The sequence below is a fragment of the Leucoraja erinacea genome, chromosome 14, assembly GCF_028641065.1.
Source record: "Leucoraja erinacea ecotype New England chromosome 14, Leri_hhj_1, whole genome shotgun sequence".
NCBI classification, from domain to species: Eukaryota; Metazoa; Chordata; class Chondrichthyes; order Rajiformes; family Rajidae; genus Leucoraja; species Leucoraja erinaceus.
Genome location: NC_073390.1, coordinates 6,282,181 through 6,309,918, shown reverse-complemented (window position 1 = coordinate 6,309,918; position 27,738 = coordinate 6,282,181). Strand labels below are relative to the sequence as shown.

Below are 27,738 nucleotides of genomic sequence, written 5' to 3'. Positions count from 1 at the left end.
CCATCAGAACAAATAGCCAAATTCACTGCCATCAGAACATTTTGTTTCCTGCTCCATTGGTGCAGCCAGACCAGGAAAATATTTCAAGCAAAAAAAATAAACTGCTGGAGGAACCCAGTGGATGCTGGAGGAACTCAGTGGGTCAAGGCACAATCTGTGGAGGGAAATCCCGTCTGAAGAAGGGTCCCGACCTAAAACTTCCACTGTCCAATGCTGCCTGCCCCCCAAATCCCTTCAGCAGTTTTTTCCCCCTCAGGATTTCAGCATCTGCATTCTATTATGTCTACATTTCATATATTAATATTTCAGAGCATGTACAGCATTGTTTGTGGCCTGATTATTTAGGGTTAAGAAACATTCCTGTGTGCTGGAATTTTAAACTCTGTTTACTCGCTGCTGGTACTTTAAACCAAAGATCCTATAGCTCTGAAGTTGCTTAAGTTGCTTTAAACTGAATGAAATGGCAATGCAGGGCTCGCCTCCTTTGTGCGTGTGACCACGTGATGGATGGTGACGGTGAGGAGGTCTGCGCTGCGCGTCCGCACCGCCGCCGCCGCCGCTCGAGCTGTGTGTGTGTGTGTGGGCTGTGGCCATGGTCGGCATGGAGTGGAATAAAGCAGCAATGGGGGACACGGGACCTGACAAACTAGACATGTCTCTCGGTACGTGCGTGGTTGCACTTCATATACCTTTGTTCATCTTGCTTCTGTTTTGATTTGAAAAGAGGAAAAACGACACCCCGATGTTGAAATGTTGCTAAATAGTGATCTTGGCCTGGCCAGATTTGGGTTTACAGGGACATCATGGAGAATATTAATGGCAGGGTGACTGACACCAGTATTCCTGGCTGCGTAGGTGTGTGGGCTAAATTCGCTGAGGTTTCAAATGTACGCTCTGCACGTTGAACCAAACTATTCAGCTTTCCATTATCTTTGGAATGAGAGGTTTTCTTAGTTTTTTAATAATTGGAGTGTTTGGGAGGTTTTTAATTGTATTTTAATTTAAACATGGTAAACGAAACCAGGAAATGTATGATATAGTGACGATTAGCTGGTAAAAAAACATGTTTTGATGATTAGCTGATAAAAACCATGTTTTGATGGCCAAACCTGATAAGTGAGTAGGGAAATAAAGCATATAGTGTATTACATTATCATGGCTTTGTCATTTTCCAATTTCCTCAGTGTGACTGTTCCAAAGTGTGGTTTCACTGAATGCCACTGCTTCATTTTAATTCTGCTGCGAGTAAATGTAGAGTCAGGACATAGAAACTTGTAGACAAGAAGCTGCAGAATCTTGAGCAAAAAAAAAACTGTTGGAGGAAGGTAGCATTTGTGGAGGGAAATAGACAGTTAACGTTTCAGGACCAAAGATACTAGAGGAGTATCTAGTATCTTTGCTCAGGACCCTTCTTCAAACTTCAATCAAAGAAGGTCCAAACCCCCAAATTGTCTGTCATTTTCCTCCAAGAATGCTGCTAACACACTAGCTTCTAACAGCACTTTCTTTTTTTATTGCTTAATAATTAAGAACAACTCCACAGACTTGCACATAAAACAACATGCTACTAAATAAGAAAAAACTGACACAAGCAAGAGCACATGACATAAATGCAGTTGGAATGTATACTGATTCCAGTGCAACATGGTTCCAAAAGATTATCGAAATTTAAAAAAAATATCATGCATTTGAAAGAAAACGCAACTTTGCAAACTCGCACAAAATAACCAGAATGGTTTCTCACTCATCGTCTCACAATGTTTGAATTCCTGATCCTTTTCATTCCTTGCCTCCTCTCCCTCACAACCAACCATCTCATATCTGCATGATCTAAGGTAACAAGTATCCCAACAAATAACTATTTCTCAACTACAACTTAACAGTTTGGCAGGCTTGGATATTCCCATGTGAGTGTATCTCTCCCAGTCCTCGGTTTTGCAACACCCGTCCCTATACCTCCCCCCTCGACTCCGTCCAAGGACCCCAACAGTCTTTTCAGGTGAGGTAGAGGGTCACTAGCACCTCCTCCAACCTCATCAACTGTATCCGCTGTTCCAGGTGTGGACGCCTATATATCGGCGAGACCAAGAGCAGGCTTGGTGATCGTTTCTCTGAACACCTTCACTCATTCTGCCTAAACCTACCTGATCTTCCAGTTGCTAAACATTTTAACTTCCGCTCCCATTCCCACACTGATCTTTCTGTCCTGGGCCTCCTCCACTGTCAGAGTGAGGCTCAGTGCAAATTGGAGGAACAGCACCTCATATTTTGCTTAGGCAGCTTACACCAGAGCGGTATGAATATTGACCTCTAACTTCAAGTAGCCCTTGCTTTTCCTATCTCTACATCCCTCCCCTTCGCCCTGTCTGAAGAAGGGTCACGACCCGAAATGTCACCCATTCCTTCTCTCCAGAGATGCTGCCTGTCCCGCTGAGTTACTCCAGTATTTTGTGTTTATCCTTCCCCTTCCCAGTTCTCCGACCAGTCTTACTGTTTCCGACTACATTTTATCTCTGCTTTACCATCTCCCAGCTAAGAATCTCATCTACATTTTCCTTGATCTCTATTCCCTTTGTCCTGGTTTCACACCTTATGCATCCTTATCTGTGTATCTCTCTCTCCCCTGACATCATTCTGAAGAAGGGTCTTGACCCGAAACGTCACCCATTCCTTCTCTTCAGAGATAGACAATAGGTGCAGGAGTAGGCCATTTGGCCCTTCTAGCCAGCACCGCTATTCAATGTGATCATGGCTGATCATCCCCAATCAGTTCCCCATTCCTGCCTTCTCCCCATATCCCCTGACTCCGCTATTTTTAAGAGCCCTATCTAGCTCTCTCTTGAAAGCATCCAGAGAACCTGCTTCCATCGCCCTCTGAGGCAGAGAATTCCACAGACTCACCACTCTCTGTGAGAAAAAGTGTTTCCTCGTCCCCGTTCTAAATGGCTTGCTCCTTATTCTTAAACTGTGGCCCCTGGAGACTAAAACTAAACTAAAGACCAGTGAAAGATAGGGCCCTGGAAGATGTTGCCTGTCCCGCTGAGTTACTCCAGCATTTTGTGTCTATCTTTAGTCTACAAACCTCTACGTCTTTGGAGTGTGGGAGGAAACCAGAGCAGCAAGAAAAAACCCAAGCTATCGCAGGGAGAATATATACAAACACCACACACCTTCGGATTAAACCAGCATCAGCAGTTCCTTCCTGCACACCTCTGTCTTGGTTTACATACATCAAATGCTGCTAATATACAATTTGTGTTCTATAAACCAAAATATGTTTCGCATCTTGAGATAAGAACCAGACTGCTGGATGATATTTGCATAAATGCTTCTCAATTTAAACTTTTAACACCTGCCTGAAGAAATCACAACATTAAGCCATCTTACCACACCAATACAGCTTTACTAGAAACTAAGCTGCAATCAATCCGATGGGAAAGTAGGCTGAGGAATGGCAAATGGAGTTTAATTCAGCCAAATGTAAGGTGTTGCATTTTAGGATGACAAGGGCGGCACGGTGGCGCAGTGGTAGAGTTGCTGCTTTACAGCGAATGCAGCACCGGAGACCCGGGTTCAATCCTGACTACGGGTTCAGTCTACAGAGTTTGTACGTTCTCCCCGTGACCTGCGTGGGTTTTCTCCGGGATCTTCGGTTTCCTCCCACATTCCAAAGACTTACAGGTTTGTAGGTTATTTGGCTTGGTAAATGTATAATTTGTCCCTAGTGGGTATAGGAAGTGTTAATGTGCGGGGATCGCTGGTCGGTGTGGACCTGGTGGGCCGAAAGGGCTTGTTTCCGCGCTGTATCTCTAAACTAAACTAAACTAAACGAAAAACCAGTGAAAGATAGGGCCCTGGAAGCTTTTTATGGAGCATAGGGATCTGGGAGTCGTTCCCTGAAAGTCATGGTGCCGTTTTTGCCACGCTGACCTTCATCAGTGAGGGTTTCGTGTATAGGATTTGGGATGCTACGTTACAGACGTATGTGAGGATGCACTTGGAGTAATGCATTGGAAAGCGTGCTGACAGGATTTATGAGGATATTGCCAAGATTCGAGTACCTGAACTATGGGGAGAGGTTTGGGCAGGCTGGAACTTTATTCCTTGGAGCGTAGGAAGTTGTGGGGTGATCTTGGGCAATTTCTTTGTCTACAAAGAGTGGTAGGTATATGGAACAAGATGAAGTAGTTCAGGCAGGTATAATAACAACATTGAAAAGACAGAGTGAGGAAATGGGCCAGGTGTGGGCAAATGTGACTAACGTTGATGGGCCATCTCATTCAGTATACAAAAGCTGGGCTGCAGGACCTGTTTCCGTGCTCTATATCTCTTTGATTCTGTGTTACCTTAAGAAAAGTCAGGTAATGTGTCTTGATGACTATTGTCCAGTGGGTCTGACATCCATCACCATGAAGTGCATCGAGAGCCTGGTGACAACACATGTTAACTCCAGCCTCCCAGCCAGCCTTGATTCACAGCAGTCTGCTTACCGTAGCAACAGGTCTGTAGCAGATGCCATCTTTGGTACCCCAAGACCAGTCATTCTCAGTGAGGGCCATTTGGCCCCCAAGGGGGCCCTGGCACATTTGAAGGGGGCCACAGACTGAAAACTCTGAGAAGGGGAGCCCCAAGGGTTTATGGGGTGCCCTGGTAGTCTATTGGCACATTGGGAATTTTTACAATTTCCAAACCTGAAGGCGACCGCAGATGCACTGAAGGACGATGACCTTACCGTTTATGTGAAACATCTCAAGCAGATTCAGAAGGATATGCAAGAAAGATGTAATGACCTGTTAAACCTCTGTATCCCAGATTCGATTTTGAATCCATTTGAAGTACAACCCACCCAAGTTGAGGCAGAAATTCAAGAGAGTTTGATTGATCTTCAGAGTGATATAACTGCACGTTGTCAGTTCAGTCAGTTGCAAAAAGATTTTTGGATCAAGAGTGATCTGCCGAATAAATTTCCAATACTGTGGGGAAAAAGCCCAAAGATTTTTTATTGGCTTTCCCTCAACATATTTGTTTGAGTGCAGATTCAGCAAGGTAGTTTCCTTGACAAAATCTAGAAACAGAATTGATATCGCGACAAGAGGTGACCTCCGACTGTCATTGTCTAATTTGGAGCCTGATATCATGAAACGTGCAGAAAAGCACCAAGCACAAGGATCGCATTAGGCCTGATATATGCTTAATTTCATAGTCTTTTTTTTTTTTAATCCAGTATGTCGGATGTTCAAGTTTTCTTGGTGTCTAATAATAAATGATTTTCTGTCTATCTGTTTGTGTTGCATCCCTGTTTGACAAGGGGGCCTGGAAACTGAGAAGAGCTCCAAAAGGGCCGGTGGCCAAAAACACGGTTGAGAATGCCTGCCCTAGACAAGAAAGAGTCTTATTTATCAATTATTGCTCTGCCTTCAACACCATAATCCCATCCAACCTCATCTCCAAACATCGGGACCTAGGAATGAGCTGCTCCCTCGCGACTGGATCCTAACACACCCCGTCAGAATTGAACTGGTAATCGATAACGGAGTCATTATGAAAGGTAACAAAGCGACTTCGCTACAGCAAGAGTACTTTGAAGCTATACATAGAGGGCACCCTGGCACGGGAGCAACGGTTCAGCGAGCTTTCCACACTCGGACAGCAGATGTCGTGCCCTTCTACTCTGGCGTATTTCGATGTCAATCAACCAGTTGGTCTGACCTGCGACGCCTCTAAGTACGGCCTCGGCATAGCGTGCCTGCAGGATGACCAGCCCATTGCATATGCCTCGAGAACCATGACTGACACAGAGACACAGTACACGCAAATCGGGAAGGAGTTATTGGCAGTGGTTTCGCGTGTGTCAAATTTAATGACTATATTTTTGGCAAGGTTGTCACTGTTGAGACTGATCACCAGCCACGGTCACTATTTTGTAGAAGCCGATACACGCTGCCCCAGCGAGGATGATGTTGCAACTCCATAAGTATGACAAGTATGAGTGGAGGTTCGGGCCTTCTACGCCCGAACCTCCAGACTCAGAAACAGCTTTATTCCAAGAGCTATAGCGGCTCTGAACCGGCCCTGCTGATTGCCCCCCACCGCCCCTGGACTGTCTCCCTCGGATGGTCACGACACACAGCTTATTTATTTATTTTACTTTTCGTTTTCATCGGTTGGAGCTGCATACTAAATCTCGTTGCACTGACGTGCAATGACAATAAAATATATTATTATTATTATTATTACCCCGATTTATAAACGTGGCAAGGACATGCACATGGCTGATATCACGTCCCGTGCGCCCAGAAAGACTGAAAAGATGATGATCGACTATATTGACCCCTCCTGTTTGGACTTATAAGTGGCGCGCATGGCCGAAGACGAGACTTTACATACACTTTCGTCCATCATTCTACACGGGTGGCCCGACAAGCAGCACGTGCTTCCACTCTCAGTGCAGCCATGTTTGCCCGTCAGAGATGAACTGGTAATCGATAACGGAGTCATTATGAAAGGCAAACAAAGTGTGATCCCAGCTTCGCTACAGCTAGGGTATTTTGACGATATATATAGCGGACACCCTGGCATAGAAGCAACGGTTCAGTGAGCGAAAAGTATGTTTTTCTAGCCTGCCGTGTCAGACTATGTGCGCCAGAGGGCACAATCGTGTGCGGTATGCAACAGCATGACACAGCATCAACAAAAGGAACTGCTTTCGCTACACCCGGTCCCTGATCTACCGTGGTCAACAGTAGCTGCCGACATATTTGATTGGCATGGCAGTCAATATCTAATCTTGGTGGATTCGTATTCTGGGTGGTTCAAGATCGACTTGCTCCATGCAACCTCGTCAGCGACTGTTTCACCGGTGTAGAGACCAACTGTCGACACATGTCCCCCATTCAAACCTCCAGTCTCTCTATCAGTCCGTAGCACATCAACTGAAACATCCATGTAACCAAATGAACACCGCTGAGATGGCTCCGGCTCGTTGACTGGTAGAATATGTCTTCTATTTCTAGATTCCTCCTTCTGATTTGATTAAATATGAGCGCGGTTCCTTGCAGGTTCCAGTTACTAGGCCCATTCGATCATGACTGGCGGCTTGCCAAGTTCGTCATTGATGAGATTGTAATCTGCAAGGATACGTGTGTAGAGTCCGGAGTGTAATCTGAGGAATGGCTGCACTGGATGTTATAGTGAAGATCCGGACTGGATTATGGATCAGGTGCACAACAGTAAATCCAGACCTGGATCATATCAGCTTATAGTGATTGATCTACATCAACTGCCTGGCCCGTAGACCTCAATCAGTGAGGATAGGTGACAACATCTCCTGCACAATAATTCTCAACACTGATATCCTGCGAAGGATGTGTTCTTGATTCCTTCTGATGCTCCTTCTGCACTCACGACTGTATGGGTAAATTCAGGAAGCAGAGGAGGGTGCACGCCCCAATTAGTATCAATTGTGCAGATGTTGAGAGCTTCAAGATTAATATTACCGATGATCTGCGTGGACCAAACAAATTGATGCGACAGCCAATCGGGATCTAAAAAGGTATACCAAAGCCTCTACTTTCCTCAGGAGACTGAGGAAATTCGACATGTCTCCAGTGACTTTTATAAACATCTACTGTCGGGTTGCAACCCAGCTTGGTTTGGGAACAGCTCTTCCCCAGAGTGTAAGAAATGACAGAGAGTTGTAGGTGTTGTCCAGTTCATCACACAGACCAGACTTCCCACCATTGACTCCTCCAACACTTTACTCTGCCTCGGAAAAGCAACCAAAATAAACATAGACTTAGGCACCCTGACCTTCCTCCTTCTCCCTTCTCATGTCCGGCAGAAGATGCTGAAGCTTGAAAGCGTGCACCACCGGACTGGAAAACAGCTTCTTCGCTCCATTATCGAGCTTCTAAATGGTCCTTCCATCAGCTGGGTTATTGTTTGATTCACTTCTACCCCATTGAGGACATTGGACTTTGTATAAGGAACTGGTGTGTTACAATGCTGAGAACCATATTCCACAAACTGCATCTTCCCCTTTGCTATATCTATTGTGCAGATGCCTCGTGTTGTATGCGTGCTTGATTTACGGGTTTTTAGAGTCCAATTACTACTGGTTTCATTTATTTGCTCCTTTTTTCCGAATAACACGCTCAAATTTATGCATGCCACTTTATGGTAGTGTAGTCGCAAGCGTTGCCTGCCTGGCCGATGACATCCAGATCTACCTTGGCACCAAATCCCCCCACAACCCCCCCCCCCCTCTCCCATATCAACTCCTGTTTGGCAGCTATAAAAACCTGGATGCAACATAACTTCCTCAAACTCAACAGTGATAAAATAGAATTCCTCCTCATAGGCTCCAAATCCACACTCAGCAAAATCAGTAACCCCATTTTCACCATCGACGGCACCACTATCTTCCCATCTCCCCAGGCCCACAACCTTGGCGTGATCTTTGATTCCACCCTCTCCCTTGAGCCTCACATCCGCCATGTCATTAAAGCCTCCTTCTTTCACCTCCACAACATCGCCAAACTCAGACCCTCTCTCACACCTCCCGCTGCTGAAAGACTCATCCATGCCTTCATCTCCTCCCGACTGGACTACTGCAACTCACTTCTCCTTGGCATCAGCTCCACCTACATCAACCTACTCCAACTGGTCCAGAACGCAGCCGCCCGACTCATCACCCACACCAAATCCTGGCATCACATCACTCCAGTCCTCAAACAACTTCACTGGCTTCCCATCTCCCACCGGATCACCTACAAAATCCTGGTCCTCACCTACAAAGCCCTCCACCATCTGGCCCCTCCATATCTCACTGACCTCCTCTCCCTCTACCAACCCTCACGGTCCCTTAGATCCACATCAGCTGGTCTCCTCTCCAGCCACAAATCCAACCTCCGCAGTTTTGGGGACAGAGCCTTCTCCAGGGCAGCTCCCAGGCTCTGGAACTCCCTCCCCCAACTGATCCGCAATTCCGTGTCCTTCACAATCATCCAGTCCCGCCTCAAGACCCATCTCTTCACCTCTGCCTATCCTTAGCCCCACGTCCCCCTCCCTATTCATCTGTGCTTGAATTGCCTCGTATTGTGTTTTGAATTGAATTCTGTCTTTAATTTGTGTATTAGTCATGTCTCTACTATTTATTTCATTCCGCTTACATGTTTTTCCTCTACTTGCTAAATTTTTGTAAGGTGTCCTTGAGACTCTTGAAAAGCACCCATAAATAAAATTTATTATTATTATTATTTTAGTGCAGAGATACAGCGCGGAAACGAGCCATTCGGCCCACTGAGTCTGCGCAGACCTGCGGTCCCCACACACTATCTAGTTCTACACACACTAGGGATCATTTAATATTATACCAAGCCAATTAGCCTACAAACCCGTACATCTTTGAGTGTGGAAAGAAACCTGGAGAAAACCCATGCAGGTCATGGGGAGAACGTACAAACTCCGTACAGCCAGCTCCTGTAGTCAGGATCGAACCCGGGTCTCTGGTGTTCCAAGTAAGCAACTCTACCACTGTGCCGCCGTGCTGCCCGCATATGTTTGATTTACGTACCTTTTCATTTACACGCTATGTTTCGTGTGTAACCTCCCCCCCCGCCCCGCCTAAAATGCGAGGCGCCTGTATTTGAGTTCTGTATTTGATCATCTTTTAACTTGATTTCATGTGTACCACAGATGATATCATCAAACTGAATAAACAACAAAGTAAAGTGAAGAAACCTGCACCACATAAAGGAAAGCAGATACTAAGTCGACCTTCCTATTCGACAATGCATCTGAAGCGGTCAAGCAGTTGGCGTGGAATTCCACAACGATCTGGTGAGTTTAGAACATGTGATGTTCACTGGGGATCACTGTCTTTTAAATTGATCGACTTTGGAATGCTGGATCAAAATCAAAGATGTCATTTGATATTAAGGCATATACACTTATAAGTTCATTTCACTTTGCTACAAACAATCTTTTTAGAATTCTAATAGTTAAGAAAATAAATACATTTTTAATCAGTACTTTAGTGCCTTTAAAAAATTGGCAAAATGTAAATCTTTAAAAATAAGCAGTAGATAGATGTATATGATTGAGCCACAGGAACTGGAATGCTTACAGGTTTGATCCCTAATTACCGACGGCGGATCTTTGCCAGAGTAGATGGATGGTTTGTATCATTGCATTGTTGAGAATAATAATAAGGTTTTTTTTAAAAGCCCCTGTGATCTATCAGCCACTGTTGGAAAGTACACAAGGGCATTCTTGGGTGAGGATAGAATCTGAATTGGTTACAATGCTATTTATGGACAAAAAATTCAAATTATTTTAAGGGATACAGCCACTTGTATTGTTAGCATCATCGTATAAGCTGGTAAAATGAAGGGGAAGGAGAGATTTTGTTTATTAACAAGGTTGAGTCTGTGTTATATATTGGTGTTCAGAAGTCTTTCCGCACTGCCTTCAAATATCTGCATCAGAAAGTCTTGATTACAACCTGAATGTATATTTTATGATATCATCAGGGGCTGCCATTGTGTGGACCACTTGCTATTTGTGCTTATCTGAAATCGGGATCTAAAAGTAGCTTAGATGATAGAAGCCTTGACAATCTGCATTTAGGTGGGGATGGATTAAAATGTGTGCCACTTCCAACTTGGGACCTATCTCTCAGCAGTGGCAGACTGATCAATAATGAACTTCACCATCACTTTGTCAGAGTTATACAGAGCAGAAACGGGCCCTTTGGCCCACCATGTACGTGTTGGCCCCTTTGCCCATATGCACTAATCCCTTTTCCTGAGCGGACTATCCAGATCCGTCAGAACATGTCAATAAGTGTCAAGACTGTACTACGTAGGCAATGAGAAGCCTCCCCCTATCAGATCCTTCCTGCATCATTGGAATTTCATTCCTAACGCTTGCTGCCGTTGGGACAGCTGTTATGAGGAGGAAACCGTTGCCCGCCTCTTTGCAAATTGGGATTGGAGAAGAATGTAAGATGCCACGTCACAGTTAATCCTGAACAGCTGCATAACAGAGGACTCTGATATACAAGTTGTTCCCATGAATGCATACAGAAAGATTCCTCAACTCAATAAAGGGTGCTCATTGGTCTGCATGGAATTTGTTGGTCTCTTATGGAAAAGGATTGCAGTCCAGCATCCTCCAGCCACTGCACATTGAAGCCCCTCAAGCAACCAAAATATGTATCACCCCAGTGGAGGCCACATCAGTGATAATGGTACTATGTAAACAAAAATGTGTTAACCCTGTGTATAGAATCAGTGACACTGAATGTATCGACGCTACAAATGTAGACAGCCACACCCTTTTTTATGTTCGTGGCTATATCTTATGAGTAAAGTATGTATTTGAAATAAACTGCCTGCATTAGGGGCCAAAACCTTACATGCTTTGCCTATTTTAAATATCTGTCTAAATGCCTCTTAAACGGAGAAAAATTATTACATCACCACCTCTGGTCGTGCATTTCAGATATCAACCACTTGTTAAACAAAAACAGAAACAGGCCATTGTTAGCTGTGGGGCGAGGCGAAAATGAAACCGATGAAACTCATCATGACGACAGTGAAACTAGTACAACTAGGGTGGGGGAGGGCCGGAGAATGAGTGGATGCTAGGATTACTTGAAGGGTTCTCTGAAGAGTTAGAGAAATCAAAAAGAGTTAGATTCATTTCATTTATTTATTTATTGTCATTCGATAAAAACATGCTTCCACATGAATCATGAACAAAATTTGTACTCGGATCCAAGCAGCGTAATAGTGCAGTAAGACATCAATAAAGTGCAATAAAGACATAAATAAATTGTAACATATAAAAACCTTCCACAATAAAATCTAAATAATAATGAGCCTATGAATAAATAGTAAAGGGTAAAAAAGCAGCATGGTTAAAAGCCAGCAGCATAATAATGTCCATAGTAGCAGCAGTAGCAGCAGACAGTTCACTGAGGTAGTGAGGGTTCAGTCAGTGAGATAGGGAGTTTAAAAGTCTCACGGCCTGGGGAAAGAAGATGTCTTTAAGCCTTGTTGTCTTGGCCTTTATGCTGCGCAGCCTTCTCCCTGAGGGGAGGGGGACAAAGAGTCCATTTGCCGGGTGGGTGGGGTCCTTCATGATGTTTGAGGCTCTGCTCTTGCACCTGCTGATGTAATTGTCCTCAATGGCAGGGAGGCAGTTATTTGTGATTTTTTTAGGCAGATTTGACCACCCTCTGCAATGCCTTCCTGGCAGCAGCAGAGCAGTTTCCGTACCACACTGTGATATACGATGTGAGGACGCTCTCCACCACACACCTGTAAAATGATGTCACGACTAGGGTGCTAAGGCCAGCACGCTTCAGCTTCCTAAAGAAGTAAAGGCGTTGGTGGGCTTTTTTAATGATGCTAGCCGTGTAACAGGTCCAGGTGAGGTCGTTAGAAATGTGTAGAAATAGATCAGCCATGATTGAATGGCGGAGTGGACTTGATGGGACGAATGGCCTAATTCTACTATCATTATGACCGTATGACCTTAATATTCATACCGCTGGGTTGTAAGCTGCCCAAGCGAAATATGAGGTGCTGTTCCTCCAATTGAAAACTGAAACAGTAAATATCTTTCTACAATATTCTAAATATCTAAATATTTTTCTACAATATTCGGTTGCAGAGATTTTAAAAAACTAACACATTTTTAATTAATTTCTGTGGTTCCAGTTTGCGGAGAATATCAATCAAAAATTGTCTCCCAACTGAGGGGGCATTTAAGAGTTAACCAATAACTGGATCTTCTTCTTCGTGCGTATGGCGTCTTCAGCCTAAAGTTGTAGGACAACTTGTTCTATTTGATCTTATTTGATTGTGCACGCCAGGTTAATGGCATTTGTCGAAACAGGGTGGACCACGTGAAGGTTGCAATCTCCCACCCCGACTGTGGATCTGAAGTCACGTGTAACATGGTCAATACAAAGAGACCTGGCTTGTTCCCCTCATGCATTAATAATCAGATGGGTTATTACAACAATTTAGCAATTTCCAAGTCATTATTTCAGATGGTGGCTTTTAATTCAAAGATAGTTTTGATTAACTAAATTTATATATCCCAGCTGCCACTGTGGAATTTGAACTCCTGTCATTTGTTCAACGGCACAAACCTCTGGTTTGCCCAGTCAATAATTTATCCACACTTCTACCACTCCAGACACAGATTGTTGGCATCTGTACCCCTCCATCAGGAATATCATCTCAGCATCATGTACAGTATGACCCTCAGATCTAACAAGCAACCAAGACAACTAGGAAACCGGATTGTTGGCAATGAGTTGCTCTGTTCTGTTTGAATCCACATTTCTGGAATATTGTGGAAAACTAATTTTAGCAACATGATCTCATTGATAGATGAATCCTAATGTAAAACACATGGACGTGTTTATTAAGTGAACTATAACGCAGAGAGGATTTATGTGCTTATGAAAAGATATCTCTCACTGGTTATCGCTCATAAAGTCATACAGCACAGAAACAGGCCCTTCATCTCAACTCATCCATACTGCCCTAGATGCTCATCCAAGCTGGTCCCATTTCCCCACATTTGAACCTTTGCATATGTCTTGTAAATTTTGTTATTGTATCTGCCCCAACCATGTCGACACCTACAGCCTGTACATACACCCACAACCCTCTACGTGAAAATGTTGCTGCTTAGGTACATCAAATCACTTCCCTCTTCCCTCGCACCTATGCCTTCTAGTTCTTAATTCTCCACCCCTGGAGGGGAAACTGCATTCACCCAGCTATACCCCTCATGATTTATTACACCTCTAAGTTCACCTCAGTGTCCTATGTTCCAAGGAATAAAGCCCACCCAACCACTCCTTATTACTTAGTTCCTCGTGACCTGGCAATATCGTTGGATATTTTTTATGCACTCTTTCCAGCTTAATGATGTCTTTCCTATAGCAGGGTGATCAAACGTGCACACAATACTCCAAGTGTTGCCTCATCAACACATGCAGCATCCCAAAAGGTTCTTTCACCATGTCTTGTACTTCCGGTGGCACTGGTGCCAGCAGCCTCCACCTACAGCCCGGTATCTTTTTGTTTTTTTGTTTATTTAGTTATGTTAAAGTGTGTTTTTTTTTAATTTTTTTGGTGTCTTTATGTGGGGGAAGAGGGCACGGTGCGGGGGATACCGTCTTTCAGCCGCTTCCTGGTGAGGACGCGACTATTATTCGAGTCGCGTCCTCGCCCCCCCCCCCCACAGCGGCCTACCTACCTGGATTGGCGCGACCTTTCCTGCCGGGATCGACCGGAGCTCCAGCAGCGGCGGGACAGCGCTGAAACATCGCGGGGCTGGCGATGCCTTACCGGAGGTCGCCGTCTGGAGCCCGGAGTGCTGGACCTGCTGCACCAACATCATGGAGCTGCGGTTTGCTGAGCTCCCAACGCGGGCGGCGCTGATGGACAGCGCGGGATCCTGCGACTCTGCCCGGCTCGGCCTGCGGACTCAGGAGCTGCAGACTCCGGCAGCGGGAGGCGGCTGATCAGGAGGTCCGGGCCGCTGAGGAGGAGGATGCTCACCGTCGGGGTTCGGCGTCGGCGTTCCACCGGCCCGGCGTGGGGGCCTGAACATCGGGCAACCGGGGGCGGCGACTGCGGGTGCTCGGAAGGCCCCGACCACGGATGAACACGAAGGGGAGGCTGGCTGGACTATGGTGCCATCCTCACCTGGGTGCCATTTATGTTGTGTTGTGGACTTTCTGTGTTTGTGCTTTTTTTATAATTTAATTTCAATTTTATTTTTAATATGTTTTATTATTTATTTATTATTTATTTATTCTTTTTTATGATTTTATGATACTGCCTGTAAGGGAAATTCATTTCGTTGTCTCAAATTGAGACAATGACAATAAATTTGAATACAATACAATACCTGCGTTGTTATCTTCGGGGAATTCTGTACTTGTACATCTTGGTTCCTTTGTTCTAACATACTTCCCAGACACCTACCGTTCACTGTGAAAATCCTGCCCTGATTTGGCCTCCAGAATTGCAATACGTTGCACTTAACTGAATTAAATTCTATTTGCCATTTCTTGGACCATTTATCCAATATTCCACTGGAAATCATGATGACCTTCACTTTCTATGATACCACCTATTTTAGTGCCCTCTGCAAACTTACTAAATATGCCTTGTACATTGTTAACTGAATCATTGATATAGATGACAAACTACAATGGGCCTTTCATGGGCCTACAATCCAAAAAATAACCTTCCACAATTACCCTCTGCTCCCTGCCATCAAGCCAATTGTGTATCCAATCAGCAAACTCTCCATGGATCCCATGCAATCTAACCTTCCAGAACAGCCCTTAGTAAATTTCATACAGTGTACGTCTATTGCCCTGCCCTCAATTACCTACTTGGTTACTTTCAAAATCTCAATTTGTGAGACACGATCTCCCACGCACAAAGCCAGGCTGACTGTTTCTAATCAACCCCTGTCTTTCCCAACTACCTGTATATCTTACCACTCAGAATCCCCTCCAATAATTTGCCTCCTGCAGATGTTGGGCTTACTGCTGTATAGTTCCCAGGTTTTCTTTGCAGCTCTTAAATAAAATACAACATTAGCTACCACCAGTCTTCCATCACTATTGGTGGAAGCCTGGTTGACAATGTACTTCAGCCAGGCTTCCACCATTTTTTATCTCTCGCTTCTTGGATGTACAATGTTCTTGGATGTACCTGATCAGGCACCGGATAGTTATCTACCTTAAGGTCATAAGGAATAGGAATAAAATTAGGCAATTTGGCCCATCAAGTCTACTCCGCCATTCAATCATTGCTGATCTATCTCTCCTTCCTAACCCCATTCTCCTGTGTTCTCCCCATAACCCCCGACACCTGAACTAATCAAGAATCTATCTATCTCTGCCTTAAAAATATCCACTGACTTGGCCTCCACAGCCTTCTGTGGCAAATAATTACACAGATTCCCCACCCTCTGACTAAATAAATTTCCCCTCATCTCCTTCCTAAAAGAACGTCCATTAATTCTGAGGCTATGACCTCTAGTCCTGGACCCTCCCACTAGTGGAAACATCCTCTCCACACCCACTCTATCCAAGCCTTTCACGATTCTGTATGTTTCAATGAGGTCCCCCCTCATTCTTCTAAACTCCAGCGAGTACAGGCCGAATGCTTACAAACATTCATCATAGGTTAACCTACTCATTCCTGGGATCATTCTTGTAAACCACCTCTGGACCCTCTCCAGAGCCAGTACATCCTTCATCCGATATAGTGCCCAAAATTGTACACAATATTCCAAATGTGGCTTTACCAGCGCCTTATAGAGCCTCAACATTACATCCCTGTTTTTGTATCCAAGCCCTCTTGAAATAAATGCTAGCAATGAGTTTGCCTTCTTTACTACCAATTAAGACAAGTACCCCATCTTTTGTCATGCAGAATATCCCCAAGACATCCCCTATTAACTTTCCTGAGTTCTCTCATCTTCATGTTTTACTCCACGGTAAAAACAAAGGAAAAATATTAATTGCAGACTTCTCCCATCTCCTGCAGCTCCACACATAGATGTCCACTTTAGTCTTTGAGGAGGCCTATTATCTCCCTAGTTAGTCCTTTTCCTAAATACAAAAACCCTTGTTTTAATGGACCCCTTATTAACAGATTTTGGATATAGCGGACATAGCGGATGCTGACTGACCCCCGGCTTGCACCATATCACTTCTAAAAGCCTCCCACATGCTGGACATTCATTTGCCTACGAACAACCTATTCGAATCAACTTTTGCAAACTCCTATCTAATTGTGATCCGAGAAATTGCATGCTTAAGAGGATATATTAAATATTCCTTTGTGCAAAAATGGATTATTAACAACTACAAATAAACAATTATTTCCTTGACTATTTCAGGAAAACCTGTGAACCGGCAGATACCAGTGGGTAAGCGGAAGGTTTCTGGACAATGGAGGAGGCGATTTCAAGGTTTGATCACTGGCCTGGCGGCAAGAAAGGCAATGATGCTGCAGAAGTACATCAACGCACCTAACAGGTCATCATTAAGTCAGAAGGTAAACTGTCGAGTCTTTATATCTCTGCTTTTATTCTTTTGCAAGGCTCTATTTGTTAAGATGAACTATGTGTACAAAGAAATGGCAAGGTTTTCTGATTACTCACATGAATTAATTGAACTCCATGGAAATAATGAATATGTATTCATACTTCATCTTGAGATTTTTTTTAACACAAATGCTTAATCTGATTCGCTTTAAATATGAGCAATATCCTGCCTCAGCTACTAGTCTTAGTGGTATCCAACATATTAAACCCAATGATTTATCTTCCACACCCCATTATTTCCTAATGTTTACCAAAGACCAACTTCGGTCATTTCCTCTTTGTCATTTACTTGCTGACTTTTGCAATGTCATTCAAGAAAGCACCTTTTTCTACACGTTTACTGATGACACCAAGTCTTGTATTTTCCTCTATCTAAAATGTCAGATAATTTAGCTGACACAGCACTTGATGATCAGAGTTTCCCTTCAACTCAGTATTGGGACAAAAAAAAAACTTTCTCAAACTGCTTTTCCTCACTACTGACTTTGTCACTACATGAAAATGAACAATCTTGGGACGCTGTTGACCTCCTGAGCGGTATTTCACTTGGATAACTACTAAAATTGCTGAAATCCACCATGTTCAGCTTTTCTGCATACTTGTTCTCTTTGCAGTCTTGACCATTGAGATGCACTTAGCCAGCTGTCCTCAGTCTTGAGAAAATTAAGGTCGATATTTTTTCTTTTGCATTGTCTCATTCACTTATTCTGCTCCTATTACTTATGAAACTCTAGCACCTTCATCTATTTCCTCACCTCTTCAGCTGCAATGAATGCTTCAATGATGGTATGAATCTCTGCTGTCCTTCATTCTGCCCCAAAACTGATGTATTTCTCATGAGTGTTCTCTGTCCAGCCTGCTGAAATAATTTAGAAAAAATCAACACCAAATACAGACATCCTAAAAAGGAGGTTTCTTGTCGCTTCACGCATTTGTTCTACACTTTCTCTTAGTGAAGGATATCTTAGTTTAATGTTCCACTATGCAATCCCTCAGTAGCCTAACCCTCCCTTTGTTAATTTCCTGCAAACCAAAACCCTCCAAGATATTAGAGCTTCTCCATTTCAAGGATCATGATTATCCTCAGTTTTAATCAATCATTATTTGAAGATTATTGTCTCTTTTGACAAGCTCTTGTGCTTGAGTATTACCTCTTACAATCTTTCTTCCTTAAAACCTAAGTCTTGCTGCAGCTTTTGGTCATTTGACCTATATTTAATTCTATGGCAGGGTATTGTATATTGTCCCAACAAATTGGTTTGGTGTCATTAAATTAAAGCTGATATATGAATTCAAGTTGCTTTTTATATTTTTTAGCATTCAGAGCTGAGTCAAGATAATATTGTTAGTATCTGACAGCAGGAGAAATCCTAATTAAACCAATCCATTCTATTTCAACATCCAACATCTGGACTTCTTGGCCATGGTCGTTTAATGTTGATCAGAATACTTTGGCCAATTGTGGACTATTTAATATTGTTTTACTGATGTGTTCCTGCCACTTAATTGTGAGTTATTTTTATGGGATTCTTCGTCCAATGACTTAATGACCATCATTGTCAAGATCATTTTGTTACCAGAAATACAAAATTTAAGGTAAAAAGACTAGCAGATTGGAATATTTAGAAGGAAATTACTGCAAGCCTCCAGAACATCAAGAAGATTAAGAATAAAAGATGAAGTACATATTAAATTTCCTGAAAGATGCAAGGTGCAACAATGACTTGTAGAATATAACTTCAAATGTAACCAATGGTATTAAATCTAGATTTAAAAGTTTGATATTTTAAACATTGTGGTATGTAATTTGGTTATAAGGATTCTTTCTCACCCCCTTCCCATCCTCCTTTTTAGGATGTCTGTATTTGGTGTTGATTTTTTCTGAATGATTTCAGCAGGCTGGACGGAGAACTCCACTCATGAGAAATACATCAGTTTTGGGGCAGAATGAAGGACAGCAGAGAATCATACCATCACTGAAGCATCCATTGCACATGAAGAGGTGAGGAAATAGATGAAGACGCTAGGGTTTCATAAATGATAGAAGCAGAATTAGGCCATTCAGCCCATCAAGTCTACTCCGCCATTCAGTCATGGCTGATCTATCTTTCCCTCTCAACCCCATTCTCCTGCCTTCTCATAACCCCTGACACCTGTACTAATCAAGAATCTATCTCTGTCTTAAAAATATCCATTGACTGGGCCTCCACAGCCTACTGTGGCAATGAATTCCACAGCTTCACCACCCTCTGACTGAAGAAATTCTTCTTCATCTCCTCCCTAAAGGAATGTCTTTTAATTCTGAGGCTACGACCACTAGTCCTAGACTCTCCCACTAGTGGAAACATCCTCTCCACATCCAGGCCTTTGCGGGGGAATTGTGAGAAGAGAGGCTTAGTGTAATTTGATTGATATGGTATAGATTAATTATCTTGTAAACACATTTCCTTTTCCCCTTATTATTATATTTTCAGGAATTCTATTCAGCACAATTTTTCCAGGATTCCTACACAAACGCGCCAAAATAAAGAAGCACGGCAAGCAACCTTTCTTTTCAAACGAGGCCTAAAGGTATGGAAGAGCCAGCGCAAAACAAAATTCTAAAATTGTGTTCACATTTGATTAAACGGATCTAAGAATAGGTATTGATTACATGCGTTCAAGGTGAACTGTGAAAAAATGGAATAAGTAAGAGCCTGAAGCATTGAACAAAGTGTGAATTTATTCCATGAGCTCAACACTTGTGTGAGAATGCCAGTTTTCTTCCAAAAGAGGATTGTTCGTAAGTTTGGTTCCATACAAAGTTGTTATCAGGGAAAATACGTCTAGTGGGCCATTATCCTTAACCTCTCGTTGCCTGCTGCCATTTTGAAGACAGCATCCTCAACAACAAAGGTAATTGTTTATTTATTCCAGCCCGTGTCCTTTATCATCCTTTTAAGCTTTTAACTTAGTCTAGGAAAGGAACTTTAAATTTACAAAGTAGTGCATTTTAATTTTAAAGGTGCCACCTTAAGACAAAAATCTTCATGAATTAATTACTTATGTATGAAATAAAAATATTTATTCCATGTAACCAAAAAAATCTGAATATCACAGTTTCATGTCCTTGCAAATTTAGTTGAGTCACAGAATCACACAGTACGGATATAGGCTCTTTGGCCCAACTAGTCCTTGCCAACCAAGATGCCCCATCTAGGGTAGTCGTGCCTGCCCGCGTTTGGCCCTTATCCTTCTAAACCTTTTCTATCCATGTACCTGTTCAAATGACTTGTAAATATTGTTATAATATATAGGATGTGAAGGAAAGAACTGCAGATGCTGGTTTAAATCGAAGGTAGGCACAAAATGCTGGATTAACTTGACAAAATGTCAGTCCTGCCCACTCCCCTGACATCAGTCTGAAGAAGGGCCTCGACCCAAAACGTCACCCATTTCTTCTCTCCAGAGATACTGCCTGTCCCGCTGAGTTACTCCAGCATTTTGTGTCTACCTTTATTATAATATAATTCAGTTGCTTTCATGCTTTGTGTAGCACACTGATAAATAAACAAGTTCATCTGTTTGCAAGAGTTCGTACAGAAACTAAGCACTGTGTATACGTTGAATAACACTGTCTGCATAAATAATGGTGCAGCGGTAGAGTTACTGCCTCACAGTGCTTGCAGCACCGGAGACCTGGGTTCGATCGCAACTACGGGTACTGTCTGTATGGAGTTTGTACGTTCTCCCCGTGACTGCATGGGTTTTCTATGAGATCTTCGTTTTCCTCCCACATTCCAAAGACGTATATCGTACATAAGTAATTAATTCATGAAGATTTTTGGCTTAAGCCATGGATAGGTTGGGACATTGCGTATTCTGCTCGAGCAGGCTTTTCACTTAAAAGTTTTGTTTTGGGAAGCTATGCCTCTTTGCCTGTTCAAAATCGTTTTCTTTTTTTTGAGAGATGGAAAAGGGAAAATATTGATAACATTTTAATATGTTAACAAAATGAAGATATCTGAAGCAGTCAATTGTATGACATGTACTTTTACACCCAGGTGCATATGCAAACTGAGCAAGGAATGAAAGGAACATCAATTACGAAACAAACGAGACAGTAAGTATAAATATTGAAAATAATTTTAAATCTATCCTGCAGCAGCTTATATATTCCACACTTAGATACATTTTCAGGTTAAAGGATGCTTAAGCCATACTTTGCTTAAAAAGTATGCACCTTCTGAAAAACAACTTCATGGATGAATGCAGAAATGACTACTCAAGACAAATCACATTTATTGTCATAAGCACAGGTAGGGTGAGCTTTCGGTACGATGAAAAACTTACTTGCAGCAGCATCACGGGCATGTACTTAGAAAACATACATTTTTCACAAGTTATACGATATGATTGAACTTTATATATCCCAGGAGGGAAATTGCTCTGCCAACAGTCATAAAAACACAAAATGCATGAAACATGAAATTAAAATGACAAGTGGAAGGAATTAGGGATGTGCAAAGATTGGGGGGGGGGGAGTCAGTCTCAGTCTACCCCATGACAGAAGGGGGAGGAGTTGAACAGTTTGATTGCTACAGGGAAGAAGGATCTCCTGTGACGTTCTGTGCTGCATCTTGGTGGAACCAGTCTGTCACTGAAGTTACTCCTCAGGTTGATCAGTGTGCCATGGAGAGGGTGAACTGTATTGTCAGACACACACGCACAAGTTTTACAGCTATAAGGACAAGATATGGATGTGTATAAAACTGACTGCATAACATCTTCAGAGTTCAATCTGTCCCGTTGATGTTCAATTCAAAGAACCTGAGATAACCGTGACTCCTGGTTCTGGACTCTCCCAACATCAGGATCATTTTTCCTGCATCTAGCCTGTTCAATCCCTTAATAATTGTGTATGTTTCTATAAGATTCCCTCTCATCCTTCTAATTCCAGTGAATACAAGCCCAGTCGATGCATTCTTTCATCATATGTTAGTTCCGCCATCCCGGGAATTAACCTGGTGAACTTACAGTGCACTCACTCAATAGCAAGAATTGAGGGTGTGTGAAGGCAGCGTGAAGTGTAAATGGAATCAATGGAAGGGAGGTTTATTTGTGCGATGGTCTGGGCTGTGCCCACAAATAATTGCGGTCATGTATGGACCAGTTCCCAAACCAAGCCGTGATGCATCTCGCTAAATTTATTTCCACGGTGCATCTTTAGATGTCGGTAAAAGTTGTGGAGGACATGCCAAACTTCCTCAGCCTTCGAACAACGTAGAGGTGTCGGTATGCTTTCTTGGCCATTTCTTCAATATGGGAGGTCCAGGAGAAGTTGTTGGTGATATTGACTCCTTGGAATTTGAAGCTTTCATCTATTTGAACTTCAAAACCATCAATGCATATGTGTATCGCTTCAGTTCCTGAAGTCAATCACCGTCTCCTTCATCTTGCCACACCTCCAAGTGTTACGAGCATTTTCATTTCTGCATTTTAGATTTTGAACATTTTTTGTTTAGTTTCTGTTTGATTGTTGTATGTCCAAATAAAAATATGACATTGAAGGTAGAGTATCTGAATTGATTTCTAATTGTATTTTTCAGGTGGCCCGTTATTCCTGGTGCTACAAAGGTTGAGCAGTAAGTCCTTAAAATTAACATTATTGAACTCCACCAAAATGTGCAGAATATCTCAATTATTGATGGGAGAATTAATTATCGATTGTTGAGTGGAACTGTGCAGTTTGCATTTTGTGCAGACAAGTGCCATGTCAACTATTGATGTTACCAATCTAAGTACAAAGAAGGAATTGTCAACGCTGAAAACTGCCTAATTCACCCATGTCACACATTAATAAATTTATTCAGCATTCTGAAAGTTGCTGTGAGGCTTTAAAAGTTCCAGAATGCGGAATTATTTTGTGTTTGTGGACAAAAATGGTAATTTATGAAACCTGATTGACTCGTGGCAAGACAAGGAGAAATAGCATGTTGGGTTAATGTCCACATCATGACACAAAAATGTAATTCTGTCCTTTGACAGTCAAACCCAAGTTTATGTGGTTAGGTTAGCAGGCCCCCAATGTGAGGTTTAAAACAATAAGCAGCCTTCTGAAATCTAATTGTGGAGAAAATCACATCTCCACCCAGAGTTTCATAATGTTCTTCATGGAAATGAAGCCATCTTACAAATGTTGGTGCCAGCCACATAGTAACGGAGATCTGACGGTCTGCGACTTAGTTACATCTTTACACTCTACTCTCTCGTGATGAGGCCAAGCATGAGACCATCAAACTCATCAAAGAAAGTCGTTCAGAAGCAATTATGTCGGAAGCCATGGATCATGTACTTTCTAACTCATGGTTAGTTAGTTCAGTGATAACTAGACGGTCATACATTGGTAAAATAGTATTATATTATAATGTCTGTATGAAGATAAGTGGCACGGTGGCGCAGCGTTAGAGTTGCTGCATTACAACGCTTGTAACACCAGAGACCTGGGTTCGATCCCGACTATGCGTGCTGTCTGTACCGAGTTTGTATGTTCTCCCCCGTGATCTGCGTGATTCTCCAAGATATTCGGTTTCCTCCCACACACCGAAGACAGGTGTGTAGGTTAATTGGCTTGGTACAAGTGTAAATTGGCCCTAGTGTGTGTAGGAAAGTGTTAATGTGCAGGGATCGCTGGTCACTGCGGACTCAGTGGGCCGAAGGGCTTGTTTCCATGCTGTATCTCAAACTAAAGTAATCAGGAAGAGATTACTTCAGTGTACAGTGGCAGCGCCTAACGGCAGCGGCTCGACTACAGTCGTCTGTCTTTTTTTATCTTTGTCTTGTTAAATGTATGTCTTGAGTTAGTTTTTATTATTTTTTTTAGCTGTGTATATGTGGGGGGGCTGTGGGGAAAACCGTTTTAAATCTCTTCCCTATGCGGGGACCCAACTATTCCCTGTCTGGTCTCGGATGTCGTTGGGCCTAACATCATGGAGCCGGCGGCGACCTCCGGCCGGGACTAACCTGAGGGCTCCAGTTGCAGAGCCTGGGGAACTGACATAGCGGAGCTGGCCAACTTTGGAGCGGGAAGAGCTGTGGTGGCGTGCGGCTGCGACCCGACTTTTGGAGTTCGGAGGCACCGGCCGCAGACCCGGTGGACAGGAACATCGGGAGCTCGCAGGCCCCTGGTGGGAGACCGCTTTTCTGAGCTCCGAAACAGCGACTTCTCCCGCTGGAATCGCGGGTTTAAAGACATGGAGCCGCGGCCTAACATCGCCCGGCGTGGCTTAAACGGCCTCAGGACTTTCCATCGCCCGCCGGGGTTTTAACATCGGAGCCCCAGTTCGCCTCGACGCTGCAGTTGGACTGCTGGACCACGGGAGAAGGAACAAAGGGAAGAGATAAAGACTTTGCCTTCCATCACAGTGAGGAGATGTTGGAGACTAACTGTGATGGATGTTTATGTAAACTGTGTTAAGTGTGGGTCTTGGATTGTTTTGTAATGTAAAAAACTGTAGAAATTATATTTCGTTCAAATCTAGGTTTGAATGACAATAAATTGCATTCTATTCTATTCTATTCCTCTCTTGAGGTGATTGAGAGGAACTTGAGGTGAACAATTGTACTTCACTCTGCCTCTACACACCCCCCACACACACACACAATAGGTGAATAAAAATGTATTCTATGAATTGGTGCGAGTGATTCTCTTGCTCCACAACAATACAAACTATAAGAATTTTAAAAACTAAAAAATTCATTTGTTAATGTTGTTATTGATTTAATTTAAAGCACAACTAACGTGTTTTTTTTTTTTCTTTCAGAAGTCGCATTCCTAGTACCAGAAGGGGTGTTTTGACTGTGTCTATTCAGAACCCATCTGCCAAAAACACAGAGTGGGTCTTTTATTTAATCATGATTACATTACACTTTTGAACTGTCTTAGCATATTTGACTTTTAAATGAGCTTGTTTCTATTGGGATGAGAGTGTTTGACTATTATTTAAATATTTAAACGAGGCACCCTTTCATTTCTCCTTTCTTTAATTTCCACATGCTGTATGTGGTACCTCTATTGGCCTGTCTGCAGTCTCGATTCCCTCTGTACTGGAGCTTAGCGTTCAAATGTCAACTTCTCTGCATTTCATTCTGCCTTTCATATTCAAATTTCTTCGTCTCCATAATCCATGTGGGCCTCCCTTCCTCCCTCCATAAAAAAATAATTTTAGCTTGACAACTTTTTTCGTTCTTGTGAACAGAATGTATTTCCCCTCCATATTGCGATTCTTGCTGCATAAATTATAGTTGTCTTTGTACAAAAGGAAGAGAACATACTTTCTTCAGCATAATCTTTTTTTCTTCTCCCCCAGTTCTCAGAAGTTCCAGGTCAGACACCCCCCTTTGATTCCTTTTCCTGTAAAGAAAGAATTGATTGAAAGGAGAGAACCACCAAAAGGAGTGCCTCTGGAATTTGATATTAACAGTGTTGGAAAACAGGTATGAATTTACTAATGATTTCTCGCACGTTGTTTAGGTTAGCATTGCTTTTTGTGCAGAACCTCATTCATATCAGTCCCATTGGATATCAGTGGGGAACATTCCAATCATAGTGCACTGTTTGAATTACTGTTGCCTGTACATTGAAATCTTCACTAGTTTTATCAATCTGGGCATTTGTCAAACGTGGAGGCCAAGTATCTCCATGCAAAATGAATTGACGCCCCTTCCCAATCAATTTGTTTCTGATTAGATAGGTTATTTACTAACCTGACATTCGGATACCATCACACCAAGCTGGGAGAGTTCTGATCCCAAGATATACCCACATCCTGGTGTCAGTCACTCCCATAATTTCCATGAGTGTCAGATTATTTTTGTGAAATTGTGCCACACCTTTGGATTACGGAAACTGAGATTTAGGTCAGTAACGTTAAGATAATCTCCTTTGCGCTCTGTGATTTGAACTGGACATTGTCTTTTTTAAGGCTCAGCAAGCAGACTTGCCAAATTCTTGAGTGAGATGAAGTCAGGTAAAACGCTGCAGTAGTTTATTCCGCAATGCATTTAATACATTGTGACTCCTTTCACTTAGCTTATCAAGACAATTACTGCACATCATCAATCTAGATACACAGCCGGTAAAGCAGCTGCCTTGTATTGTATTGTATTGTATTGTATATCTTTATTGTCATTTCCTGAGTATTCGCATACCCAGAGGAAACAAAAAAAGTTGCTCAACCAGTGTCCATTCAGTGTGCATGAAAAAATAAATAGAAATGAAAATAAAAAATACATGTCATGAACAAATTTAACACTCTACTAAACATTCAACAGCCGTTCCGACCGGCAGCGGCACAACAGTGGCTCTGCTGCAGTGTGGGGGTTTGTGCGCGATACTTGGCAGGGGGCAAAGTCCATTTAACAGTCTTATAGCCTGTGGGAAGAATTGTAGCAATATTGACAAGGTCAATCCTGACCTCCAGTGCTATCTCTAGAGTTTGCTTCTTCTTCTCCCTATCACTGTATCTGGGCATTGCAGTAAGGTTGACCTAACATTTTTGTTGCTCTTTATTTCATTTTCTGTGGCATATTATCCCTCTTCATAGCTATAACATTTTTTTCCCTTCAATCAAAATTGTAGTTGCTGGAAATCTAAAACAAGAACTGAAAATACCATAAACACTTAGCAGGTCAAGTTGCACTTTCCATCTGAAATGTTAACCCAACCCTGTTTCACTCTCCACAGATGCCTAACTGAGTGTTTTCAGCTTTTTGTGGTTTTGACTCGTTCCTTTCCCACCTCGCCTTCAATGCATTCCTTTTGAAAATTGAGTTTCCATTTACATAATTTAACTCAATTTCATTATAATTGAGCTGTGTCATTACATTGGCTGTGCCGAAGTACATTAAGCTTATTCTCTAGCACCCCAATATCAGTTCCTCCCTCCTGTCCTTTCTCATTACCCAAACATTTCTCGGCACTTTATCAAATAGTGGATAACCAACCTTCTGATTTATAAACTCTTTGGCTTTTGTGGGGATTGAGGCTTAAAGATTTGCGGACGACTGCCTTGACGTATATCACAGAATCTTTTTGTTCTTCCCACTAGACTGGTATCACCTTGAACGAGCGATTTGCAATTCTGAAGGAACGGAGAGTAGCGGTGCCGTCAGGCAAAGGAGAACGCTTTGTTACTGTGGGATGAATGAGACAACTGACATTCGATCTGGCAGAATTTTTGGGAGCTTGTTCACATGTACTAGGAAGTGATCCGATGTCGAAAACAGACATCCATGTGAACCTGGTTGAATGTACTTTGAAGCTGATATTACAGTCTAAAAAGAAGAAACGGCATTTGGATTACGTTTTTAAAAATATTTGTTTTTGTCTGAGGAACAGTAGTTAAAAATGGAATTGAACAAACAGTTTTAATTGTCACATTGCAAATACAGATTTTTGTTCCTTTCGAGAAACGCTTCATTCGGTAAAAATGTAAATCCAGCACATTTTCCCCAAAATTTAGTATTTTTTGAAAACTTGTTAAAATCTTAGTCTAATGTTTTTTTTAAACATTAAAGTTTACCAGTTTCCCAGTT

The 27,738-nt window shown here is 42.6% G+C and overlaps 1 protein-coding gene across 2 annotated transcripts; it reads left to right on the top strand.

Annotated features, from left to right (window-relative positions):
* Window positions 1–502: 502 nt before the first annotated feature.
* LOC129703221 (UAP56-interacting factor-like) lies at window positions 503–27,738 on the top strand. 2 transcript variants are annotated; one of them, XM_055645445.1, is made up of 10 exons: window positions 503–662; window positions 9,697–9,840; window positions 16,957–17,114; window positions 19,062–19,165; window positions 19,638–19,734; window positions 21,207–21,265; window positions 22,752–22,787; window positions 24,966–25,037; window positions 25,512–25,638; window positions 27,252–27,738. In XM_055645445.1, exons 1-10 carry the CDS (start codon window positions 593–595, stop codon window positions 27,345–27,347), a joined length of 963 nt encoding a protein of 320 aa, XP_055501420.1. In that variant the 5' UTR covers window positions 503–592; the 3' UTR covers window positions 27,348–27,738. The 2 variants fall into 2 exon arrangements, with proteins under 2 accessions (XP_055501420.1, XP_055501419.1); XM_055645444.1 differs by having other exon boundaries at window positions 19,059–19,165.